At 45.4% G+C, this 20,023-nt stretch overlaps 1 protein-coding gene across 1 annotated transcript in view; it reads left to right on the forward strand.

Annotated features, from left to right (window-relative positions):
- The window catches only part of LOC149468104 (uncharacterized), an 84,414-nt gene that overhangs the window by 40,901 nt on the left and 23,490 nt on the right, over positions 1-20,023 (forward strand). Inside the window, exons 3-4 of the mRNA XM_089670673.1 lie at positions 1,242-2,384; positions 11,667-11,676. Coding sequence (XP_089526799.1) covers positions 1,242-2,384; positions 11,667-11,676 — 1,153 coding nt within the window. The remainder of the gene's footprint in view (positions 1-1,241; positions 2,385-11,666; positions 11,677-20,023) is intronic.

Genomic DNA, 20,023 nt, shown 5'->3' on the forward strand with positions numbered 1-20,023 from the left:
CAGGCCAGAGTACTTGGTGTCATTTTGGACTCCAACCTATCCTTCCAGCCCCAAGTCCAATCTTTAACAAACTCGTGCAGACTCCACCTCCGCAACATCGCCAAAATCCGCACGTTCCTAACTCCAGAAACCACTAAACAGCTCATCCACTCCCTCATCATATCACGACTCGACTACTGCAACTCCCTCCTCACTGGCCTGCCTCGCCGCTGGCTATCCCCGCTTCAGTCCATCCTGAATACGGCTGCCAGACTCATTCACCTTTCCAACCGCTCCGTTTCCGCCACCCCCCTCTGCCAATCCCTCCACTGGCTTCCGATTGCGCAACGGATCAAATTCAAAATCCTAACACTGACATACAAAGCTGTCCACCATACTGCCCCGAACTACATCTCTGACCTAATATCCAAGTACCGCCCAACACGCACACTCCGCTTCTCACAAGACCTCCTTCTCTCTAGTTCCCTGGTCTCCTCCTCCCATGCCCGCCTCCAGGACTTCTCCAGGGTGTCACCCATCCTCTGGAACTCCCTGCCCCAACCCATCAGATTATCACCTACTCTCCTCTCCTTTAGGCGCACCCTGAAAACCCATCTCTTCAGGGAAGCCTACCCCGCCCCCTGCTAACTTGCCGACCTCCTCCACTCTTCCTACCACTCCATCCCCCACAGCTATCTCCTCCTGTGCCACCATCCCCTCCCTCCTAGATTGTAAGCTTGAAAGAGCAGGGCCCTCGATCCCCTCATGTTTTGCATTGTATTGGTATTGTTCTGTCACATGTTCTGTCCCCCTTTATAATGTACAGCGCTGAGCGAACTATTGGCGCTTTATAAATACTGTATAATAATAATAATAATAATAAGGTCCATGAATAAAGAAATGACCTGGTAGGAGATCAGAGGAGCCATTTCCTAGTTCCCTTGAGGGTGGAATTGTAAGCTTCTCAGAGACCAAGCTGCCTGATGTGGGTGGAGTCCTGGTTTGGGGAACCAATCAGCTCCTGTCTAGTAATCCTCTTTGTATTTTAGTCCATGGCCGGGAGATGAGGAAAACCTCCGAGGATTGTCTCACTTTGTCTCCAGACTGGAAAGTAGAAGATGAGGACATCACACAGTATAGTCCAGGAGAAAACCCGGCTCCCTCCAATGTCCATCCGGCACCACCCAGTTTAGATGGACCATCGGATTCCTTGTATCCTGAGGAACCTCAGACTGTGCGGGACCGGGCCGGCCTTCCAACAGGGAAGAGCTTCTCCTGTACAGAGTGCGGGAAATGTTTCCCTTCTAAATTCCATCTTAATGAGCATAAAAGATCTCACACAGGTGAAAAACCATATTTCTGTCATGTGTGCGGAAAATGTTTTTCACAAAAGTCTAATCTTAAAACACACCAAAGGCTTCACACAGCTGAGAAGCCATATTCCTGTCCTGAGTGCGGGAAATGTTTCCATTATAAATCCAAACTTGATGATCATAAAAGATCTCACACAGGAGAGAAGCCACATTCTTGCCCTGAGTGTGGGAAATGTTTTTCAGCTAAGTCCAATCTTTCCACACATCAGAGATCTCACACAGGAGAGAAGCCATATTCATGTCCTGAGTGCGGGAGATGTTTTTCAGAGAATTCCAATCTTCACAAACATCTGAGATCTCACACAAGGGAAAAGCCATTTTCCTGTTTTGAGTGTGGGAAATGTTTTTCAGTGAAGTCCAGTCTTCACAACCATGGGAGAATGCACACTGGGGAGACGCCGTTTTCCTGTTCTGAGTGTGGGAAATGTTTTTCACTGAAGTCCAGTCTTCACAAACATCTGAGAATGCACACAGGGGAGAATCCGTTTTCTTGTCTTGAGTGCGGGAAATGTTTTTCACAGCAGTCCAGTCTTTGCAGACATCAGAGATCTCACACGGGGAAGATGCCATTTTCCTGTTCTGAGTGTGGGAAATGTTTTGTACAAAAATCAGATCTTGTCAAACATCAGAGGTCTCACACGGGTGAAAAACCATACTCATGTCCTGAGTGCGGGAAATGTTTTTCAGCTAAGTCTAGTATTTATAATCATCAGAGACTGCACAAGGGAATGAAGCCATATTCCTGCTCTGAGTGTGGGAAATGTTTTGTACAAAAATCAAAACTTGTTGTACATCAAAGAGGTCACACAGGGGAAAAGCCGTATTCCTGTCCTGAGTGCGGGAAATGTTTTTCAGACAAGTCTATTCTTTACAGACATCAGAGATCTCACGCTGGGGAGAAGCCACTTTCCTGTCCTGAGTGCGGAAAATGTTTTGTATACAAATCAGGACTTGTTATACATCAGAGATGTCACACAGGGGAAAAGCCGTATTCCTGTCCTGAGTGTGGGAAATGTTTTTCAGACAAGTCCAGTTTTTACAGACATCAGAGATCTCACACGGGGAAGAAGCCACTTTCCTGTCCTAAGTGAGGGAAATGTTTTTCAGACAAGTCCAGTGTTTACAGACAGCAGAGGTCTCACACGGGGAGAAACCATTTTCCTGTCCTGAGTGAGGGAAATGTTCCTCACTGAAGTCCTGTCTTTCTGTACATCAGGGGTCCCACACAACCCTGGAGGTGTATTAGTGCCTTGAGTGTGGGAAATGTCTTCTAGATGAATGTTGCTGGACATCCCAGCTCTCATGTGGGGAAGAAGCACACCCTGATATACACCTCAGATATACTCCATGGCTGATATTCATCATGGAAGAAACAGTTGATAAGGAGATGAGAGGCCCCCAAAGACATGGATGAAGTGTGGGACCGGGTTGGCCATTGATAAGAGAAGAATAAAAATGGAGTCAATGTTCTAGCGAAAGCTCTCACAAACACTTGGAGGTCTGATGGAGGTGTGGAAGTGTGAGGTCCTGCCACCGTGACAATGACACAGGGTCCTCCTGGCTGCTGTTTGAGAAGCTCCAACATGTATTTTGTGAGCAGAGAAAACTGTGTTCTAGGTTGTCAATGGATTTGGTAGTTCCGGGTCGGGACTTGGAGCTTGAAGGTTCCAGAGATTCTTGGTGGGGACAAGACCGTCTGTCCCATGTCCAGGCTTTGCTAGATGCCTGCAGCCTGTATGAGTACATAGGTGGGCAGGATCGTTATAGGCCAGGCCTTCTGCCATTTGGAGACAGGACCCTGTCAGGAGAGCTGGGGGTTCCTGCTGGAGACTGCATCCCTTGTGAGGTGGGATTCCTTGCCCAAGGACTGGGAAAGTCAGGACAGTTCCAAGACTCTGGGGGACCTGAAGTGGATTGTGAGTCCAGGGGGCTGGAGGGAGTCCAGAAGTCAATGGAGGAGTGATCAAGCTTGAGGGGGGTGGGGAACCCTATTCAGAGGCCAGGAGTGGACCTGTGTAGTGAGGTGCTGTAACCAAGGCTGAGTAATCCTGAAGAAGTCCTAGTCTGGGGGACCAGTGTAAAGATCAGTGGTGCTGCTGAAGTGTAGCCAGGTGAGCTAGCATTTTCAGTGATCTGATGTATTGACAAAGCTGGACAATCCCCTGCGTGGGAAACCTTATGGTGTAAAGACTTTCATTTTCCTTCTTAATAAAAGTGGGCTGCCGTGCCGATAAACCGCAAGTCTTGACTGACGTGGACTCACTTACAAACATCTACCACAGGAGCTAACAAACCCCCATATCACAGAGGGATTTCAGGAAAATACTGCATTGAGGCCACTAGATGGAGCTGACCATCATAGGAAATCATTGTGTAAAATAAATGATGGCCACAATGTATCTCGGCGGGGGAAATGCTCCTCACATTTGTCCAACTAACTTTCACTTGCAGTAAGTTTTTATTATTAAAGTTTTGTAGGATACATTGTGCAACTCGTACAAATGTTCAGAAGTAACCAACCCATGAAAACAATTCCAGCGTGCATCCGTAAATCATACAAGAGAATACAAGTGATGGATATAAAGATCAATGAGCGCGGCGTGTTACAAGATCGGGTTTACAGTAACCATACACATTGTAAGAATGGCAACAAGAGGATAATTAGGGAAGGAGAAGAGAATAAAATGAGGGGGAGGGGAAATCTTGAGTTAGCCATAATTTGGGAGACACTCTTGGACTGGGTGTGAGAGTCGGGTCCTGCACAGAGGATAGGCAAGATACCCAGTAACCAAGGCCTCCCAGGTCAGGGGGCCGAGAGAAAAGGAAGAGGGAAGGAAATAGAACAAGGTGGTAAGATGAAGAACAGATGGAGGACATTGGGGACCCCCTTACCAGAAACCTGGGGCCTCAATGCCTATAGCAGTGTGTAGGTGTCAGGGGACATGGAGGGGTGAGTGTAATGTATACACGGGGCCCAGGTTTCTAAGAATTTTTTATTAGGCATCTTTCTTAGACAACATCTTTGCTAAGATGGACTTCCACGAGGGGGCCAAGCTCTTGTTTCCAAGTCTTTGTTTTGCCACTAGTAGAACATTTATAGCCAATTTTAAATTGGTAACTTGTGAGGTCTGGGGGGTTAAAATGCCATAAGATGTACCAAGGGTTCCTGGGAAGGTGGCAGGTTAGGAATGTTTGTAACCGTTTTAGGACCTTTTTAGGATTGCCCAAAAAAGGAAAGGGAGGCAAGTGAGGGGATATGAAGTTGCTGGAATATTTATCAGAGTTCCAGGTGCAGAGTGTGTGACCCATCAAGAGGCTGATAGACGTAGGTCTGGATTTAGGAGGACGCCATGGGAGTGAATGGTGAGAAGTTTGAGAACAGAGCAATGCTTCTAAGTCAGCCCATAAGGAGCCATGTATTGTGGTGTAAAGGGGGGTTAGTGGGGTAATCTGGGCACCAAGAAATATTTAGTAACATTTGGAACACCCAAACCTCCTTGTTCCTTATGTATATACATAGCATGTCTTGGGATTCGTGGTCCTTTGTCTGCTCAGTTGAATCACAAGACCTGATTTTAAAAAGATTTCAGAGTATAGGAGGAGATGGGGATCGGTGGGGGTGGGGATGGGGAAGAGTACAGGACAAGTAAAGGAGTTTTGGTAAAAAGGCCAATTTTCCATCACTGATCCTCCCTATCCAGGAGAGGTGAAGATGAGTCCAGGACAGAAGTAGGACTCTCAAGTATTTGAAAGTGGGGATGTAGTTGGCCTCATGGAGTGTGTTGTACGAGCGAGGGAGATGAATGCCCAAATAATCCAGGTAGGAGGTGGGCCAAGGAATCTATAATTCTGTTTTATAGAGGAAAGGGAAATGTATGGAGTACAGAGAATAGGACTGGCAGGGAGGTGTTGGGTTGGACCAAAGTAAGTAAAAGATCATCGGCAAACAATCTGACTGTAACCAGTTCAGGACCGACCACCACACTTATACTGCGGCAGGGCAGTCCCGCTTCTCCAGATCACATACAGTACATGTACACGTGTGAGCCCACCGCCCTGACTGTGCTGTCATTCAGTACAGCACAAGTCAATTATCAGGTCCAGGCCCATGATTTCTGGCCTGGACCTGCTGATCACCTGTACCGAATCAGAGATCATCCTGTGTCCACATTTATAAACACAAAAAAAGGTGATCAACAATCAATAAACCAACTTAACAGTGAATTCAACTAAAACAATACTGCCCACACCTAAACATACTCATATAAATGTGCAAAAATGTCAATAAATAAAAATACAGCGTGCGCTTTCCTTAACCACTTTAAGTTCACCCTATTGCAGAAATACTGCTACAGGGTGGACTCCCTGTGCAAAATCATGTATATATATATATGGTTCATGCTCCCTCGGTGACCAGAGGCATGCCTGCACGCACCAACCTGCCATTGCTGTGATTCAGTTCCTGACCGATCAATCATCATGTTCAGGCCAGTGATGATCAGCCTGGATCTAATGATCGATCTCTGCTCTATCAGAGATCTTCCTGTACCTGTGTTTACATTACACAGGTACAGGAAATGATGAAATCTCTCTCTGGGCGCATTCCGTCCCAGAGAGAGAAGAAAGCAGATCCACGCATTACACACACACAGTAAAATCACATTAAGGACTCATTTAAGCCCTTGATCGTCATTAGTACAGTGTACAGGTTGTTTGCTGATCACTGTATTAGTGTCACCAGCGACTTCAGATAGCGTTAGTGTCAGTTAGCGTCCCTCCCAGATAGCGTCAGATTGCCCGCCACTACATCAGTCATCACATTTAACCCCTTGATTGCCAGGAACACACGCACATACACAATAAACCTCCATTGCTAGTATAGTGTCTAAACCAGGGGTCTGCAACCTTTAAGACATAAAGAGCCACTTGGACCCGTTTCCGAGAGGGAAAAAAAGACTGGGAGCCGCAAAACCATTGCAACATTTAAAACAAATCCGACACTGCATATATTGCAAAAAGCGCTCTGGTCATGAAGGGGGTTTAAGGGCCCAGTAAGCAAAGGGTTAATCAGGGCCACAGTGTATCGTCATAATCACAATCATAGCCTTAGGTCAGTGGTGAACAACCTTTTTTTTCAACTGAGCCAAATCTCGCCAAAACCACGATTGAAATTTATTTTGAGAGCCACATTTTTAAAACTGAAAATTCATCCCCCATATAGTAATTCATCCCCCATAGTAATTCATCCCCCATATAGTAATTCATCCCCCATAGTAATTCATCCCCCATATAGTAATTCATCCCCCATAGTAATTCATCCCCCATATAGTAATTCATCCCCCATATAGTAATTCATCCCCCATAGTAATTCATCCCCCATATAGTAATTCATCCCCCATATAGTAATTCATCCCCCATAGTAATTCATCCCCCATATAGTAATTCATCCCCCATAGTAATTCATCACCCATAGTAATTCATCCCCCATAGTAATTCATCCCCCATATAGTAATTCATCCCCCATAGTAATTCATCCCCCCTATAGTAATTCATCCCCCATATAGTAATTCATCCCCCCTATAGTAATTCATCCCCCCTATAGTAATTCATCCCCCATAGTAATTCATCCCCCATATAGTAATTCATCCCCCCCATAGTAATTCATCCCCCATAGTAATTAATCCCCCATAGAGTAATTCATCCCCCCTATAGTAATTAATCCCCCCTATAGTAATTCATCCCCCATAGTAATTCATCCCCCATATAGTAATTCATCCCCCCGATAGTAATTCATCCCCCATATAGTAATTCATCCTCCCTATAGTAATTCATCCCCCATAGTAATTAATCCCCCATATAGTAATTCATCCCCCATAGTAATTCATCCCCCATATAGTAATTCATCCCCCCCATAGTAATTCATCCCCCATATAGTAATTCATCCCCCATATAGTAATTCATTCCCCATAGTAATTCATCCCCCATATAGTAATTCATCCCCCATAGTAATTCATTCCCCATATAGTAATTCATCCCCCATATAGTAATACATCCCCCATAGTAATTCATCCACCATAGTAATTCATCCCCCATATAGTAATTCATCCCCCATATAGTAATTCATTCCCCATAGTAATTCATCCCCCATATAGTAATTCATCCCCCATATAGTAATTCATCCCCATATAGTAATTCATCCCCCATATAGTATTTCATCCCCCATAGTAATTCATCCCCCATATAGTATTTCATCCCCCATAGTAATTCATCCCCCCATATAGTAATTCATTCCCCATATAGTAATTCATCCCCCATATAGTATTTCATCCCCCATAGTAATTCATCCCCCATATAGTATTTCATCCCCCATAGTAATTCATCCCCCATATAGTAATTCATCCCCCCTATAGTAATTCATCCCCCATATTAGTTCATCCCCCATATTAAGTCCCCTGTGTCAATTCACTTACCTTTGCTCCGCGCGTTCCTCTCGCCGTGTTCCCGCGCCGTTCCGGTGTAGCAAGAAAATCTGTCTCCTATGAGGATCTGTCCCCCTCGACGTATCTGCGCATGTGCCAGTTTCAGGCATTAGCAGCCGATCGGCGATCTCCGGCACATGCGCAGATACGTCGAGGGGGACAGATCCTCATAGGAGACATATTTTCATGCTACACCGGTCTTCAGGGCGGACTGTGAGAGGAGCCTAGCGGGAGCCTAGCTCCGCGGGCCGGATTAAAAGGTCCGCCGGGCCGTAGTTTGCCCATTGCTGCCCTATTGCCTGTCACCTGGTGGGCAGTGTGCTCCGGAGCCGCAGCCAAGGTGAAAAAGAGCCGCATGCGGCTCTGGAGCCGCGGGTTGCCGACACCCGGTCTAAACGGATCAAAATCTTTGATCAGATCAGCACTATACCAGCATTCACATTAGTATAGTGTCCCCACAAATGCAGCGTTAGTGGGATCAGCCCCGGCACCTGCCAGCTCCTGCGTTTATCCCCTACGCTTAACCCCCCTTTCTCCCCCAGCAAGTGCAGTGTCAGTAACTGTCACTTCATACATTGCACACAAAACCGTAGTGTTTGCAGAATCAGGCCTGATCTCTGCTTGCACTTGCAAATAAATTTTTTTGTAGCGGTTCAAGCAGTCCCTGACAGCCAGGTGCTCTATTTCCCGTGAGTCGCACTAGGTATCTATAAATTTAGTGGCCAAAATGTCCAACGAAAGGTACTCTAGTGAAGAGGCCTACAGGATTCTGAGCATGTCAGGTGAGAGTGAAGGGTAAGCCTCCCTGACACAATCCACATCAGAATATGAACCTGTAGACAGCAGCGGCACCCTGACAGATCGCTCAGACGATGGAGAAGAGGTCCCTGCTAAGGTCAGGTGTACCCGACCCCATTCCCATGGTGCTGAGGTGGTACAATTGCATGATGACTCTCATGCAGCAGAGTGCCAGTACTAGTGCCGCACTACCTTTTGGTGAACTGGCGAGCACCAGCAGCCTAGTACATCCTGGTCTTTCACATACCAGCACTGCAGTATGACTTGGTGACATGGTGAGTCCCACAAGTGCAGTACAAGCTGGTGCAGTGGTGAGCACAAGTAGTGTCCCGCAGCCACCAAGAATTCACACACAGGCCCATAGAGCCCATGGTGTCCTTCCAGATGTGCTTGCAAATCCCGATTGGCAGCCCACACATTCTGCAGCACTGTACTTTCCTCATTCACCACCCAACCCGGAATTCAGGTGGACACAGCAAATTTAACTCCTCCCCTTGATTTTTTGGAGCTGTTTTTCACAGAAGATCTGTATCAAAGCAATTTACATGCACAACAGTTTATCGCCACCAACCCAAATTTAAACCTTGCCAGACTATTTGCATGGAAACCTATCACGGTTTCCCAATTTAAGGTTTTTTTGGACCTAACCCTCAACATGGGCATTACTAAGAAAAATGAATTGCGGTTGTATTGGTCCACAGACCTGATTCATCATATTCTCGTGTTCTCTGCTGCCATGGCCAAGCATAGATATGAGAATATAATTCGATTTATGCCCCTCGTAAATCACCTTAACCAAAAATGTGCAGATGTCTATACTCCCCAGCAAAAAAATCAACGTTGATGAGTCCCTCATTCATTTTTCTGGCCACCTTGCATTCAAACAATTTCTACTCAGCAAGCTGGCCAGATATGGGTTTAGACCTATCTATCAGATCTGTGATGGGGGGGTTGGTGCTGTCATCGTATTTCAGGGCCTCCGAAACTGTGATAAGTAGTGAGAAAGTGAAATGAGGAAGTTACGCACCTTCAGGCTTTCAAAGTGGTCATTGGATTTCAGACTCCTGTATGTGGCTAGGCTCCCAAAAAGTCTCTCACATGTGGTATCCCCATACTCAGGAGAAGTAGCAGAATGTATTTTTGGGTGTAATTCCACATATACCCATGGCTTGTCTGAGCAATATGTCACTTAAGTGACAATTTTGTGTAAGAGAAAAAAAAAATGAAAAAAAAAAAATCTTCCATGGACTCCACATGCCTCTCAGCAGATAGCTTAGGGTGTCTTCTTTCCGAAAAGGGCTCATTTGAGGGTGTTTGTACTATCCTGGTATTTTAGCACCTCAAGAAATGTGAAGGCAGTCAGAAAGTAAAAGCTGTGTAAATTCCAGTATCTATCCCATAGTTTGTAGATGATATAACTTTCACACAAACCAATTAATATGCAGTTATTGAGATTTTTTTTTTACCAAAGACATATAGCAAAATACATTTTGACCTAAATTTATGATGAAATTTGACTTAATTGGATATTTTTTATAACAGAAATTAGAAAATATTGTTTTTTTTTTCAAAAGATAGAGAATTAGAGTTCCAGAATCCCATGGTTGGGAGTTTGGTTGTATGAGTTTGTTTTTGGAGTAGGTGGTAGAAGGTAGAGAGATGGGAGCTGGACGGTGTAGAGCTGTTGAAGAGTGTTATGGGGCCCATGGGCTGAGTGTTCTCACACCAGTGCAGGTGAGGTAGCATATGTCTAATTCTGAGGAATTTGTAGAAGTCTTTCTGGTCCAGAAAATAAGTGAGGCTGGGATCCTGAAACGTTCTTATGTAAGTGTTGTTCAGCAGATCTTTGACAGAGTAAATGCCCTTTGTGTACAAGTTTACAGGTGGATATCTTCAGATAGGAGTTCCAAGGTGAGAAGAGAAGGCATTGCAGAACTTTTTGCAGTATGTCCAAAGAGGATTACGCCAAAGAGTTCCACATTCATATGATTGGTGTTATGGTGTCCAGGAATTCTGGTCAGTTTCTATCATTGCACCATGGAGAGTATTCTTCCCATCCACACTGCAGTGTAGTATGATGGCTGTAGGATGGAGGATAGGAAGTGTCGGTCTCGGGAGGAGAAATAAAGCACAGCGGATCATAGGTACAGATCTATCGAATTTGGACACAGCTATGCCAGCAGACTAAAAAAGAGAGCAAATGGCATAGTGATCCATCCCGGTTACAGTGTGTTTGTATCTATGATAGATGACAGGCTAAACCCACCTGGAGACTTTCTCCACACCTGGAGTGTGCTGAGTTCTTGGAGAACGTCTACACAGTGTTTCCAGATTGGCTTTATCACCCCAACGAGCTCGCTCCAGTTCATGGATGTCATCATTATGTTTGGAGGATCTCACCAGTCAGGAGCCTTTCCTGTCATCCTACATGTTCCCTTCTGAGGATTGTTCTATCCCTGTACTTTATGTTTAACATCTTCATTATGAGAGGATTGATGTATATTTTTATACTTTAAAGCAGGGCTTAACATTTTTAGTCTAGACCTACTAGCCAGGAAAAAACCTTACTCTCCACCAGTTGCCTCACCCAACCTTGTCCAGGTCCGCCTCCAACCCCACCTCTGGCCTGTCCCCAAACCCCGCCCCTAGCCCTGCCCCCAACCACACCCCCTTAAAGCTTATGAAATTACATTTTTCTTTAGAATAAAGAGTCCAAAATATAAAAAACTGCAATTATAACATAGCTTTATTATGTCAATTTAAACATCACAGCAATAGCTTAATAGCAATCGGGTGCAATCAAAATATCAAGTTTTATAGCTTTAAACCTGCAGTGAACATTTTGTATTTTTTTGTTTATCTCCTGCATCTTTAGTAACTAAAGTCTCTTTTAAAAAAATGTAAATTTAGTTAATGTCATTTACTTTAAGCTGGCGGGTGTAGGGATGTGCAGTGTTGGTGGGTCTCTCCTTCAAGTGTCCCCCACATCGGTGTAGAGCAGGCATCTCCTCGTGTCCCCCAAGGCAGTGTAGAGCAGGCCTCTCCTCGTGTCCCCCAAGGCGGTGTAGAGCAGGCCTCACGTCCCCCAAGGAGGTGTAGAGCGGGCCTCATGTCCCCCAAGTCGGTGTAGAGCAGGCCTTGTGTCCCCCAAGGCAGTGTAGAGCGGGCCTCGTGTTCCCCAAGGCAGTGTAGAGCGGGCCTCGTGTCTCTTAAGGCGGTGGAGAGTGGGCCTCATGGCCCCCAAGGTGGTGGAGAGCGGGCCTCGTGTCTCTTAAGGCGGTGGAGAGCGGGCCTCGTGTCTCTTAAGGCGGTGGAGAGCGGGCCTCGTGTCTCTTAAGGCGGTGGAGAGCGGGCCTCGTGTCTCTTAAGGCGGTGGAGAGTGGGCCTCATGTCCCCAAACGTGGTGGAGAGTGGGCCTTGTGTCCCCAAATGTGGTGGAGAGTGGGCCTCATGTCCCCAAGGCAGTGGAGAGTGGGCCTTGTGTCCCCAAATGTGGTGGAGAGTGGGCCTCATGTCCCCAAGGCAGTGCAGAGCGGGCCTCTCCTCGTGTCCCCCATGGCGGGGGAGAGCGGACCTCTCCTCAAGTCCCCCGTGGTGGTGGAGAGCAGGTGCCTCCTCTCAGTGGAGGAGAGCAGACCTCTCCTGCACCTGTCCCCTCAGCGGCGCTGCCAGTGTAATGGAGGTGCTGAAAAAGAAGTCGGAAACCGGAACTCGGCTTCACAATGAGGCTTGGAGCTCCATCTATGCTCGCCACACAAGGATTTCCCTTCGTATTTGGCGAGCGGGCGAGCCGCTTTTTCAAGCCCTGCTTTAAAGAATAATTTTACATTTTCTTTACCAAAAAGATTGATTTCAGAGGGAATCTGTTTTAATGTATTTTCTATATGTAATAAAATATCTTTGTTAAATCATTGGCTACATAAGAGCTAGAATTATATTTTCTTCCTTATTTTGTGTTATATTTGAGTTTCCCTGGTAGCCGTGTAAGGCAGATATTTTACAGGAGTGATTATTCAGGCTCCATTCACACCAATGCGTTTTTTAGTACTTTTTGTTTTCAGAAACGCACTCCAGTCCATTAAATATGGCTTCCTATGGGACACATTCACATCTAAGCTTTTTTGAGCTGCTGTGTTTTTGGAAAGGGTCAGGGACTTTTTAAAAAGCAAAATGAAGCATTTTTGCTACAACAGAGTTCAATGGAGAATTTGCTGAAATGCATGGTTGTGCATTTTTATTCTGCCCAGCAAATAAAAAAATTCGACTTTGGAAAAAAAAAACTGAACAAAACACAAAATGCACCACAAAGGTATCACAAACGTATCAACATGCAAGTGTACAATCCAAACGCACACGTTCCTGCATTAAAAATGGTTTGGTTGGAACCAAACAGAATCAGCGAGGGAGAATATTACCAGCACACCGAGGATCACCAATATGGGGCCAAAAGTTTTAATGAACGATCACATAGTTACAGCAAGGCAATGTTTTGGAACTCGCAGGACTCCTCCGTCACATGCCTGATGAAGGCTTCCTGCGAGACTCGGTGTGCTGGTGACATTCTCCCTTACAAACATATGAAAAACATAAAAAATGCAAAATGAACTGCAAAAAGCACTGCAAAAAGCAAACTGCAAAGATGTGAACAGAGCCTTACAGATGTTTCTCGGGGCTGCATTTCCTCTGAGCTCCTCAAGGTGGGGATCTCACTTCTACCCAGACAGGAAGTCTCTATGGAAGACAGACAGGAAGTGATTTCAGGTACAGACAGGAAGTGATGTCAGGCAGGAAGTTCCAAGTGGTTTTGAAGTAGAAAGGAGCCGTTACCAGAAGTGGCAGCAGAGGAGGTAATAAGATGCTATTCCCAATTTACACCCAGTAACCCCCCGTCATGTCCATCCTCTTCCTCAATAGTCACGTCCGTCCTCTTCCTCCATAGTCACGTCCGTTCTTTTCCTCCATAGTCACGTCCATCCTCTTCCTGCATAGTCATGTCCGTCCTCTTCCTGCATAGTCATGTCCGTCCTCTTCCTCAATAGTCACGTCCGTCCTCTTCCTCCATAGTCATGTCCATTCTCTTCCTCCATAGTCACATCCGTCCTCTTCCTCCATAGTCACGTCCGTCCTCTTCCTGCATAGTCACGTCCGTCCTCTTCCTCCATAGTCACGTCCGTCCTCTTCCTCCATAGTCACGTCCGTCCTCTTCCTCCATAGTCACGTCCGTCCTCTTCCTCCATAGTCACGTCCGTCCTCTTCCTGCATAGTCACGTCCGTCCTCTTCCTCCATAGTCATGTCCATCCTCTTCCTCCATAGTCACTGTGACATCTTTTATCTCCAGCAGATGATGATACACACATATATAGTGTGGGAACCCAGATGAACCCCTTCAGGGGCAGAACATTCCCCCACTTCCGGGGCCGGAACATTCTCCTCATTGTGGAGATAAATTCTAGTAATATGGTCCTCTAAACAAACAGCACTGACAATAAATAGACAAGACAAGGACCATCCTGACCATACATGGCCTACAAAGGGCAATGATGACACTACACAGGCAGCCAATGGGCAATCATTACACTATGCAGCCAACACAATGATGGAGTGCCGGGGTCAGGAGTATGGAGCATAGAGCCCCTTACATTGCTGCTCAGGAGGAAGGAAACATTCCCCAGCCGGCCATGAAGAATATGTTCCATCATTGGTGTCAGAGGGAGGGAAATACTGAGGGGTCTGAGGGAAGTAGAGGAGCTGAGGGGTCTCTGAGGAGGTAGTGGGACTAAAGAACTCTGGATCCTCTGAGGGTTTCCTGCATCTGAAGGACTCTGGGACCTCTGAGGAGGAGGAGTAGCTGAAGAACTTTGGGAGCCTGTTAGGAAGTAATAGGGCTGAACAACTCTGAGAGGTTAGTGGGGCTGAAGGACTGTGGGGGCCTCTGAGGGGGTATTCAGGCTGCAAGGCTCTGAGGTAAGAGAAGACTCATAGGAACTCTTGGTCTCTGATGGTCCTCCCACTCCACCTTCACTTACTTTTCTGACCTCCTTAAAGAACTCCTGGCAGCACGTGTAGGAAGTCTTCACCTCACCATCTCACTGGTCAAGAATTATATTGCAAGACACAAAATAGAACAAAGAAGGACACTTGGTCCTTGGGGAGGTCTGTATGCATAGCATTAATGCTTAATGAGTGGACAGTCCAATACCTTCCCATACCACAGAATCTGGCAGTGCCCAGTACTAGAATTCAGAACCTCAAAAATCCACTGCCACTCTGTACAATGTCCTGGAAATTTCAGAATACTTGGCAACTAAGAGATCAAACCCTTCCCCCTGCTGTCCTCCTCCTACCCACACATAGAAGAGATGAGAACAGACTCCTCCCCCACAGCTCTCTACTCCACTAGTAGCATCCTCCTGCTACCCAATCCCTTCTCTTACTGAAGAGAGTGACAGTGACATCACTCCTGTCAGCAGGCTGCCGGAGATTGGAGCCTTGCAGCCGTAGTTCTGCCAATTATCTTGATTATCAAGCAAATCCAGCCAAAAATCAGCAAGTTCCCCTTCCTGGACATCATGATGAGCCGACATTGACCTCACAGCACTGCCTCAGAGCAAACAAGTCATAGGAAGGATCGTATTTATCATTCCTTGTCTGCAGATCTAAAACTCATCAAAACCAGTTCAGAGACCAAACAAACCCAACAGAGAAAAGGGGATTTCTGATGCAGCAGGTCAAGAGGGTCCCGGGACCTTGAAGATTTAGTAAACACTAAACAGTCCTGACTAAATGTCTTCCCATGGGGGGGAGTAGTCCTTAAATGTCCAGCAACCCTTCTATTCCCCCCTCACATCCACATCCTATTATTGTGTGACCAATACCATCCAAATCATTCTTACTTTCATTTCCCAAAGTTATCTGTCTACAAGGAGACCTGTATAGATCACATGATGGCACCAATGAGGATGGAGGAGGACCGGAGTCACATGACTGAGAAGATACTAAACCTCACCCTGGAGATCATCTACCTGCTGACCGGAGAGGTGAGGAGGATTCTGGGAGGTCACATGACATCACTCTTATCTCTATTAATAAAACACAGACCTGACCGGAGAGGTGAGGAGGATTCTGGGAGGTCACATGACATCACTCTTATCTCTATTAATAAAACACAGACCTGACCGGAGAAGTGAGGAGGATTCTGGGAGGTCACATGACATCACTCTTATCTCTATTAATAAAACACAGATCTGACCGGAGAGGTGAGGAGGATTCTGGGAGGTCACATGACATCACTCTCATCTCTATTAATAAAACACAGACCTGACCAGAGAGGTGAGGAGGATTCTGGGAGGTCACATGACATCACACAGACCTGACCAGAGAGGTGAGGAGGATTCTGGGAGGTCACATGACGTCACTCTCATCTCTATTAATAAATCACAGACCTGACCGGAGAGGTGAGGAGTATTCTGGGAAGTCACATGACATCACTCTGATCTCTATTAATAAAAGACAGACCTGACCGGGGAGGTGAGGAGGATTCTGGGAGGTCACATGACATCACTCTCATCTCTATTAATAAACACAGACCTGACCGGAGAGGTGAGGAGGATTCTGGGAGGTCACATGACATCACTCTCATCTCTATTAATAAAACACAGACCTGACCGGAGAGGTGAGGAGGATTCTGGGATTCTAACATGATATTCCTATTGGTTCCTCAATACAGAGATTTCCTCTTCTGAAGTCAGGTGATCATATGACCATCACAGTGCCTCCATGTGACTCCCTAAACCCTGAGAGACACAACATGCAGAAGATTCTAGAAGTCACCAAGAAGATGATGGAGCTGCTGACAGGAGAGGTGAGCGGTGCCGGGAATTCTGGGACATTCTCCAATCACTGATAGTATCATTAGGATCTGTACATTATCTGCATTGTTACCATTGATGTCATTTTATTATATATTCAGAGTGGAATCCTCGGGGATGATAATCTTGATGTTAAAGAAGAGTATAAAGAGGAGGATGAGGAGTATGGAGTGATGGAGGAGTTTTCAGAAGGACACAAGGAGATGATGGAGCCACCTAATACCAGGAACCCACCAGAGAGATGTCCCCGTCCTCTGTATTCCCGGGATTCCACACAGGAAGGTCACACCATCCCTCACTATTACAAGGTTGGTTGGAATGAGCATCTAGAATATGGACTTGTAAAGATGATGTGGGGATTTTTCATGTAGGTTTATATTTATATATTTTTGGTGAAATTTCTCATTCTCTTGGTTTAGAGTGAAGATCTGATAGATATAAAAGTTGAGGTTAAAGCAGAAGAAGAAGAGGCGTATGTGAGGGATGATCAGCAGTCTATGGAGGAGGATGGAATAACGGGGACATTTATAGAGGAGGACACTCCTACAGAGATCAGCACAGGTGGGTCATGAACACTAAATCCATTCCTCCACCCATACTGCTCACTGATTGGTCCAGAGTAGGGCGGGGACTGGGTGATATCAGCCTGTAATCCCCTGGTCACTTTCCTGAGCTGTGTTCCCCGTCCTGTATTCCTGGATTTCTCTCGGATAATCTTCCTTCTCTGTGCTGCAGACACAATTTATGTCTCTAGACTGGATTTATGGAGGTTCTGGGGTTCAGCTGGAGGCAAAAATGTTGATTTTTACTCTAAGCATTGCATAATGTAGGCACCCAGGACATGTGACTGGGGTCTCCTGCCTTGTGCCTGACTCCTCCAGGGGACCTTCTCTGTTATCTGCTGGCTGTGCCGGGTGGAGGGATATGTCTGTAGTGTCTCAGACCCAAGTCACTGAGTGCAGTCTCAGGAGATGGGAGGCAGCGGTGTGGGACCTACATAGTTACATAGTTAGTCTGGCTGAAAAAAGACAATCCATCTAGTTGTACCATTCAAAATAAAAGTTATAATCCGACACCCACAGCTGATCCACCAGAAGACAAAAACCCAGCAAAGCACGATCCAATCTGCTCCTGCAGGGGAAACAATTCCTTCCTGACCCCCCGAGAGGCAATCGGATATTCCCTGGATCAACTTTCCCTATAAATGTTATATCCAGTTATATTCCGTGTATTTAAGAAAGAATCCAGGACTTTCCTACAGCAACCCCCCCTTATGTATTATACATGGAGATCATATCCCCCCCTTATGTATTATACATGGAGAGATCATATCCCCCCTTATGTATTATACATGGTGATCATATCCCCCCTTATGTATTATACATGGAGATCATATCCCCCCTTATGTATTATACATGGAGGTCATTTCCCCCCTTATGTATTATACATGGAGATCATATGCCCCCCTTATGTATTATACATGGAGATCATATCCCCCCTTATGTATTATACATGGAGATCATATCCCCCTTATGTATTATACATGGAGATCATATCCCCCCTTATGTATTATACATGGAGATCATATCCCCTCTTATGTATTATACATGGTGATCATATCCCCCCTTATGTATTATACATGGAGATCATATCCCTCCTTATGTATTATACATGGAGATCATATCCCCCCTTATGTATTATACATGGTGATCATATCCCCCTTATGTATTATACATGGAGATCATATCCCCCCTTATGTATTATACATGGAGATCATATCCCCTCTTATGTATTATACATGGTGATCATATCCCCCCTTATGTATTATACATGGTGATCATATCCCCCCTTATGTATTATACATGGAGATCATATCCCCCCTTATGTATTATACATGGAGATCATATCCCCCTTATGTATTATACATGGAGATCATATCCCCCCTTATGTATTATACATGGACATCATATCCCCCTTATGTATTATACATGGAGATCATATCCCCCCTTATGTATTATACATGGAGATCATATCCCCCCCTTATGTATTATACATGGAGATAATATCCCCCCCTTATGTATTATACATGGAGGTCATTTCCCCCCTTATGTATTATACATGGAGATCATATGCCCCCCTTATGTATTATACATGGAGATCATATCCCCCCTTATGTATTATACATGGAGATCATATCCCCCTTATGTATTATACATGGAGATCATATCCCCCCTTATGTATTATACATGGAGATCATATCCCCTCTTATGTATTATACATGGTGATCATATCCCCCCTTATGTATTATACATGGAGATCATATCCCTCCTTATGTATTATACATGGAGATCATATCCCCCCTTATGTATTATACATGGTGATCATATCCCCCTTATGTATTATACATGGAGATCATATCCCCCCTTATGTATTATACATGGAGATCATATCCCCCTTATGTATTATACATGGAGATCATATCCCCCCTTATGTATTATACATGGAGATCATATCCCCTCTTATGTATTATACATGGTGATCATATCCCCCCTTATGTATTATACATGGAGATCATATCCCTCCTTATGTATTATACATGGAGATCATATTCCCCCTTATGTATTATACATGGAGATCATATCCCCCCTTATGTATTATACATGGAGATCATATCCCCCCCTTATGTATTATACATGGAGATAATATCCCCCCCTTATGTATTATACATGGAGATAATATCCCCCCCTTATGTATTATACATGGAGATCATATCCCCCTTAATCTCCTCTTCTCAGTAGAGAATACATTCAGTTCCTCTAATCTCTCCTCATAGCTGATCTCCTCCATGCCTCGTATCAGTTTGGTTGCCCTTCTCTGTACTTCCTCCAGTTCCCCAGTGTTTTTTTTGTGAATTGGAGCCCAAAACTGAACTGCATATTCCAGATGAGGTGTTACTAATGATTTGTACCCGGGGGGGGGAGGGGGGGTGATATCTTTGTCTCTGGAGTCTATACCTCTCCTAATACAAGAGAGGATTTTGCTCGCTTTAGAACCCGCAGCTTTGCATTGCTGCTATTATTAAGCTTGTGATCTATTAGAACCCCAAGATCCCTCTCCACCATTGACCCCTTCAGATCCTTCTCCACCATTGCCCCCCCCCCAGGTTGTACCCCCCTAGTATGTATGATGCATATTCTTAGCCCCCATGTGCAGAGCCTTACATTTATCACCATTAGCCCTCATTGGCCCCATAGTCCCCCAATTACACAGAGCATTGAGGTCGGCTTGTAAGTTGGAGACATCCTGTAAGGACGTTATTCCCCGGCACAGCTTGGTGTCATCTGCAAAGACTGGAATGGGATTTATAATCTCACACCCCATATTGTTTATATATATATTAATAAGTAAGGGTCCCAACACTGATCCCTGGGGTACCCCACTAATAACACTGAACCTTGGGGTACCCCACTAATAACACTGAACCTTGGGGTACCCCACTAATAACACTGAGCCTTGGGGTACTCC

Source organism: Staurois parvus, unplaced genomic scaffold (genome assembly GCF_062004578.1).
Source record: "Staurois parvus isolate SC_StPar_1 unplaced genomic scaffold, SC_StPar_1.0 ptg000092l, whole genome shotgun sequence".
In the NCBI taxonomy this organism is placed as follows: domain Eukaryota; kingdom Metazoa; phylum Chordata; class Amphibia; order Anura; family Ranidae; genus Staurois; species Staurois parvus.